The sequence below is a fragment of the Seriola aureovittata genome, chromosome 5 (assembly GCF_021018895.1).
Source record: "Seriola aureovittata isolate HTS-2021-v1 ecotype China chromosome 5, ASM2101889v1, whole genome shotgun sequence".
Taxonomy (NCBI): domain Eukaryota; kingdom Metazoa; phylum Chordata; class Actinopteri; order Carangiformes; family Carangidae; genus Seriola; species Seriola aureovittata.
The window spans coordinates 3,116,195-3,123,232 of record NC_079368.1 but is presented as its reverse complement, the minus strand read 5'-3'; the positions used below and the strand labels follow the sequence as shown (position 1 = coordinate 3,123,232).

Sequence of the window (7,038 nt, the reverse complement as noted above, 5' to 3'; positions counted from 1 at the left end):
TGAAACCTGTTTGCCAACTGCCATCAAACAACATCAGAAGAAGAAGAAGTGAGTATGGCGCACTCTGATTCGCTCCTCTGTTAGCGAATGAAAGAAACTCTTGTACACGTGTGGTCTCTCCATGTGAGTAGTGCCTGCCTGCTGACTACTAGCTAAACAAAAGAACATGGTAAGTTAAAAATTGATTTTAGAAATGATGATAATCTCTCTTTGAGCTCTCTGTATGTCTTTTGGTGTGAAATCTATAACGACGTAAAACGTTACGTTTAAATTCACGTCAGCAGTCTGCCTCCTTCTACTGGTCAGGGTTATACATGTTGGTCTGATGTCTTCATTGATGTTAACGTGACACAACTTGTTAATGGTGATTGTAGTTGGAGAAATGATTTATTGTCAGTGTATTATCTAACTGTCAGATAGCAAGATTTTCTTCGTGTACAACAACAGCTCGTTTTGTGATCGACACCCAGAACTTACTGAGGGAATCGTGTCACGTTAAGTTTGTTGTCTGCTTTGAATATTCTTCCAGTTGTTTACAACATGAAACCTGTCGTCTTGAAAATCATTTTACATTGGATTCAGCTTTTTGACAATGTCACTTAATGATACTTCTTAAAAATGTGAAATAAATATATAAATAGATCCAGATTAAATATAAACAATTCAACCTTTCCCAAAATTAAAAATCAGCTTGTATAAAGTAACTGCACTTTACACAGACATAACATACTAAAAACTTTAAACTAAAGTCCTGCACATATGAGATTACTGATACAGTAGATGAATAGTTCCACAGACTGTAGGTTCATAATAAGAAGGGTTAATATATCAGTAATATACAGGAAGAATATAGAGTGTCTGGGCTCAGCCTTAGAGATGGGGTGAGGAGCTCAGAGTAGAACTGCTGCTCCTTCATCCCGAAAGGAGCCAGTTGAGGTGGTTTGGGCATCGGTTTAGGTGGTGCCTTCTTTTGGAGGTTTTCTGGTTACATTCAACTGGTAGGAGACCCCGGGGTAGACCCAGAACTCACTGGAGGGATTACATATCCTATCTGGTCTTGGAACGCCTTGGGATTCCCCAGGAGGAGCGGGAGTGCCCTGCTTAGCCTGCTGCCACCACGACCCGACCCTGGATTAACGGAAGAAAATGGATATAGGAAAAACAGAGAGCAAAGCATCAGACCTAGTAGTCAACATCACTCTACCCTCTGAAGAGCATAATGGCTCTGTGGACAAAGGAGTCTGTCTGTCGAGCAGCTCCGTGACAGCAACCTGCCACTGAACATACTCCTGGATTGCAGTTGGTGACTTGTCGTCTAGACAACAGTTTGCTCGGGGTCTTTATCTCTGCCACCATCATCAGATAGTCCAACTCCATACCGACCACAGAACCAGCTTGTCCAGCCACATCATGTCAACACTTCACAACACACAACAGAAGGATGGCAACCATGGACATGCAGCCAACTCTGCCCCTTCCTCCAAAGCATGCCCATGTTCTCTGACCAGTCTAATCTGTCGTCCAGCTGCAGCCTAAAGTACTTATAGGTCCTGACCGAGCAGCAACCTCCGAAGCCAACACTGAAGTGTCAAAAACTGCAGTTCCTCTAATGACCACTAGAGTCCGGCTCAAACAGTGACTCCCATGTTAAAATGTCCAACTTTACAGCAGAAATAAACATGTTTACAGCCTGGTACAGAAATACTTTTGGTCTCTACAGCTAATTTCCTCCTTCATGACAACTGTACATGGGGGAATTTTTATGTAACTCGTGTGTGTGTGTGTATATATAACTGGCAAGATGGCGACAGTGGAGCAGTGAGCTGCAAAACTGTTCTTCAGAAACCTGTGGGTGATGTCACAGAGGGTACATCCATCTTAATTTAATCTGTGGATTCTGACCACCGCCACATCAACGGCCTCAATGGAGACTGGTTGCGTGAGTCGCCCAGACGTAGGAGCGTCCACCAGCATCTCCTTGGTCTTGGATGAATTCAGCTGCAGTTGGTTGACTGGAACCATGCAACAAAGTCTTCCACCAGGACCCTGTACATATTTTCCTACCAAAGAAAGCATTAGGCCTTATTAAAAGCCTGCATCTCTTGTGATAATTTGGTCTAATGGTGTGGATGTAACTTCCAGCTTCGTCGAGAGGTGAGACTGAGGAGGGAGTACCTGTATAGGAAGGCCCAAGAGGACCGGCTCCGAACAATAGAGGAGAAAAAACAGAAGCTGAAGGGAGCGCTTGATGGTAGGATGGCATGTTCATTAGATTCCATTTTTCCTGCATTTTGCATGGAAAGTTGTCAACACTCTCAAATCCTTGTTTAACATAAGCTTTTTTTTCTCTGCAGAAAATTGTCTTCTTCCAACTGAAGTACGCAAAGATGCCCTGCAGCTACAGAAACTACTGGAGTATGACGATGAAGGAGCAGAAGGTCAGTGTCATTATGTTCCTCCTGTTATCAACAGTATTCTTCTATTCTATCTTGTTTAATCATCATTCATTCTTTTGACCGTGCAGGCGTCAGCTCTCACATGGATGATGAGTATAAATGGGCCGGAGTGGAAGATCCTAAAGTCATGGTCACTACATCCAGAGACCCGAGTTCCAGACTCAAAATGTTTGCCAAGGTCAGGTCACTTTCTCTGTACGGACAGCAGACTTCACCCTGAGGTTGTGAGGGTGGCCAGTAACAGGAAGTTGCTGGTATGATGCAGGCCAGACGTAACCAAGCTCCTCGATGGCCCACGTGTCACTCACAGCTCATTGTTTAAGTGTCTCCGAGCGAAGCAGTGAAACTGAAGCTGCAGACAGCTTCTCACTGTGATCCCCGTGATGGCATGCATATGTACTGTCCATGCTGTGTGGTTGGAAATCTACTCTAGTAGTTGCGATGATGTTAAATGTTTATAACGCTGCAGTTTTTGCGCCTGTACTGCAACTTTCTAAAGATGTTGTTAGATGTTTCCTAAAAACAACAATGTCATTTGGTAGCGATGCACATGCACGCAAAACTCACGTTTCGGTACAGTGGGGGGAAAAAAAAAAGACATTACATTTCTTTTAAATTATAATAAATTTAACTTGTAATTGTAAACTTGTAATCCTGTGGCAAACTGGCCATAATTTAGTTTCATGAACACAAGAAATGCACATAAAGGCACATGTTTCTTAAAAAAAAAAAAAAAAACATTCACTCTATTCTGATCATTTTAATTGAGAAAGATGAATGTATGAGAGAGAGAGAGAGAGATGCAGCAAACGGTCATGGGTCGGATTTGAACCCGGCCCGCTGTGGTTAGGACTAAGCCTTTATGGCACCCGCTCTACCAAGTGCACGACCAGGCACCCCCAGAAAGAGCAGATCTACTTTATTCACTAACGTGTCGTAGGCTGAGCATCACAACACAAAACGTTATGAATGTAAAGTCCACAGTTAAAGCTAGATTATATTCATCTGGATCACAACTCGAACCGAACCGGACGTCCTGTACTGAACGGCACGGCACAAATATACGTGTACCGCTACACTCCTACTGCACATATAAAAATGTGAAATTTAAGCAAGCAACTTAACAAATGTGAAGAGTAAAATTTGCAGCATTAAAATGAAGGGTCACTTGGGGGTAAATCGGTTCCACTAAACCCTCTGTGCCTGTAAAATCCAGTCATAGTACATTTAATCCCAAATGTAAAAAAAATAATCTTACTTGTACATGTAACTTTTATTGGCAGGCGTGAAAGAATGATGATGCTTAATTCGATCCAATAACGATCCATTCATTTGTTTTTTGCTCTTGTTTAGGGCCTTAGCTAGACCGAAGGTTATCCCAGCACAGACAGATAATCCCACATTCCCCTCACACTGCTTTTGGCTGCTCCCAGTCATTAATGATTGGTGGCTAACCTCACTGTTAGCCACTAAGAGCTAATGTTGCTTATTAAATGCTTAAATTCAATGTTGTTTTTTCCGTATAAACCCATTATTCTTCTTCTGAATTTTACTAAAGCCTCAGCCAACTTAGTTCTCTGTTCTTATTTATCAATCACTGGAGAGTTGATGAACAGTACGGAACTTGTTACAGGAAGTGAAGCTGATGTTCCCTGGAGCTCAGCGCATGAACAGAGGGAACCATGAGATTGCTGCACTGGTGCGAGCCTGCAAAGCCAACAACGTCACGGACCTGGTCATCATGCATGAGACAAGAGGACAGCCAGGTACGCTTGTTTACTTACATCTTTTCTTTTTCTTTCTTTCTTTATATACTGTTGTATACAGCAACAAATTGTTGCAGTGCAGCCTAAGCCATTGGAAATAATGGGTTTCGTAGGGTAGTGGTGCTGTTGTTATGTTGTGTCTGAAAGCCCCATAAATGTAAAAAATAGGTGACAAAATGAAAGACTAAGTCGTAGCTCTAAGATGGTGACCATTGTAAACGGTAAAAACACTTGCTAAACATCAGGGTATAAGTGTGGTCATTGTGTGCCAACGTGCATCCTGGTATCAGCTACAGTCACTATGGAATAACTGCACATGGAGAATCTGATTTTTTTTCCCCCTGTATATTAACAGATGGCCTGGTGGTGTGCCACTTACCATTTGGACCCACTGCTTATTTCACACTTTACAACGTGGTAATGAGGCACGATGTTCCAGACATAGGCACCATGTCTGAGGCTTACCCCCACCTCATTTTTCACAACTTCACCTCACAGCTTGGCAAGAGGGTAAGTGCTGGACCATGCACTGTACGCATGCCATTGATATTTTCTTTCGCCACTTGTTTGTGCATACAGCTCATTAATTCTGGTTTGCGCAGGTATCGAATATCCTCAAGTATCTTTTTCCAGTGCCGAAAGAGGACAGTAGGCGTGTAATCACATTTTCCAACCAAGAGGACTTCATCTCTTTCAGGTCAGTGAGAAAGAACTCCCGCTATGTAAATGCCCTACGGACCTAGTGATACTGGAACAGTAAGAATAGTAATAATCCTCTTTTCTTATTTTTTTTTACAGACATCACACCTACAAGAAAACAGACCACAAGAACATTGAGCTGACAGAAGTAGGACCCAGGTTTGAAATGAAACGTAAGTATGGATAGATGAAGACATTTTTCACCTTCTAGATTCCTCCAGTACAGAGGTAGAAGCAGGGGGGAGCTCTTGAATGTATTTGTGACTAATTTGCTAGCTAACAAGACCCAACATATATCACACCTGTGTGTGGTTGAAGAGTCTTTTCAGTTGTTCTGTGTCCCTCTGCTTCTGGTCTTCGGTCTAGACGGCGTTCAAGACGAAAAAAAACAGCCCTGTATGCCTTGCATCTCAAAGGATGTCATGACAAAAATCACTACAACTCTCATTTTGATCATATATATATATATATATATATATTTTTTTTTTTTTTTTTTTTTTGCCAGACTGCGCCATTTTTTTTCCTCCAGAATCCTCTGCTCTAGGTGAAGGGGCTGTGTTATTATCAGCCAATATAAACTTACAACAAACTTAAAACAAAAAGGCCAAGATGAAGGTATCGTTGGAAACGATCTCCATTTATTCTGACTAAAGAGGTCAATAGTAAAATCCTCCAATCAATTGTGATCATGTAACTTAGCCCCTACACAAATTAAATGACACAATATATTTGTGTACAACACAATACATTTAAGCGAGCTACTGACCTCATGAATGTAGTTTAACAGACATTACTCTAATCACAATGCCATTGCTTACCTCTCCCCTAGAGTACAACAACTAAAAGGGGAGAAGTAAAGGCAGGAGACCCCCTTTATAGTGGGGACCCCATGGAAGTTCACATAGGGATACAGAAACTCTCAAACCTTCCACATATTGACTCACTGGAGGGCTAACATGTCATATTATAACTACTAACACAGATTTTGTGTAATTATAATACAACATATTAGTGCTGTATAAATCACTCGTTACATATATAAATATTGGTGCATATGCCAGCCTGATAAATAACAAGAAATTCCAGTACAGCGATGCCAAAGATATGTTTGAACCAGTTTAGAAACAGTTTGGCATTACATAGTTTGTCCACCAAAGATCTCTGACAACTTCTTTTTAAATTGTCAAAAAAAAATGTTCCTGTAAAAAGAAAGATTCTTAGCCAGTATGTCATCATTAGAGTTTTTAAACTCTGAGAAATTGATGTCAGTGTTCTGCACTGGAAGAGGCTAGCACGTTTTGTGAAAGCACTGTAAGTCTTATGTGTTAAAACATCACGGTTTATAAGCTATGATGAGCGATGAGATTAAAGATTTAGGAATAAGGAAAAAAAAGAGCCAGTGTGGAATGAGGATTTCTGTTTTAGGGGCATTTTCCTATTTCACTGGAGTTCCTCTGTTCTGTTCCACTTCTTTTGGACTGTGTTAAATATTTATATCTGTTCTTTTGTTTAGTGTACATGATCAAACTTGGCACCCTTGAGAACGAGAGCACCGCAGATGTCGAGTGGCGTCACCACGCGTATACACACACAGCGAAGAAAAGGAGGTTCCTCAGTGTGCAATAAGATAATAAAGGACCTAAGAAAGCATAACCGCACTGTCAGAGACAGTGCTCTTTTTTTTGACTGATAACAGTCTTAAAATGTGGAGTTTAATAAATAAGAAGTGAGGTTTTGTTAAAGTAACCTACCAAATAAGAATAGAAGTTCAAGTCAATTGTTTGATATGGTCAACAATTATGGGTGTTTGGACTGCATCACATACATCATTAGTGACAGCATTTTTAATAATAATAAAGTTTCTGACAAACTCATTGTTAAAACTAATGCATACTACATTGACTGTATTATAACTGTTCAACTGTTTAATAATAAAAGTTGTTTTTAAGGACCTGTATTGTTCTAGTGGTATTTTGTATTTAGTGGAGAATAAAAACACACGTTCTTCTCTACATACATGAGCAAACATAAAGGATTTGCAAATATATACTCAAGTGTATAAATAACAAGCAAGTATGTTTCAAATATATTAACTTATTTATATTGGTTCTTTTTTG

At 40.5% G+C, this 7,038-nt stretch overlaps 1 protein-coding gene across 1 annotated transcript; it reads left to right on the top strand.

The window, feature by feature from the left end:
- The first annotated feature begins 42 nt into the window (after positions 1–42).
- imp4 (IMP U3 small nucleolar ribonucleoprotein 4) lies at positions 43–6,872 on the top strand. The gene is made up of 9 exons (XM_056375340.1): positions 43–169; positions 2,143–2,251; positions 2,355–2,438; positions 2,525–2,634; positions 4,090–4,222; positions 4,578–4,732; positions 4,825–4,919; positions 5,021–5,094; positions 6,435–6,872. The coding sequence occupies exons 1-9, from the start codon at positions 167–169 to the stop codon at positions 6,545–6,547; spliced, it is 876 nt and encodes a 291-aa protein (XP_056231315.1). The 5' UTR covers positions 43–166; the 3' UTR covers positions 6,548–6,872.
- Positions 6,873–7,038: the final 166 nt, after the last annotated feature.

What these genes read in the sequence shown, in the direction of transcription:
- imp4 (XM_056375340.1), top strand. An exon ending in GACTCAAAATGTTTGCCAAG is followed by an intron (nt 2,635 to 4,089) that starts GTCAGGTCACTT and finishes AACTTGTTACAG; the next exon opens with GAAGTGAAGCTGATGTTCCC. An exon ending in TGAGACAAGAGGACAGCCAG is followed by an intron (nt 4,223 to 4,577) that starts GTACGCTTGTTT and finishes GTATATTAACAG; the next exon opens with ATGGCCTGGTGGTGTGCCAC.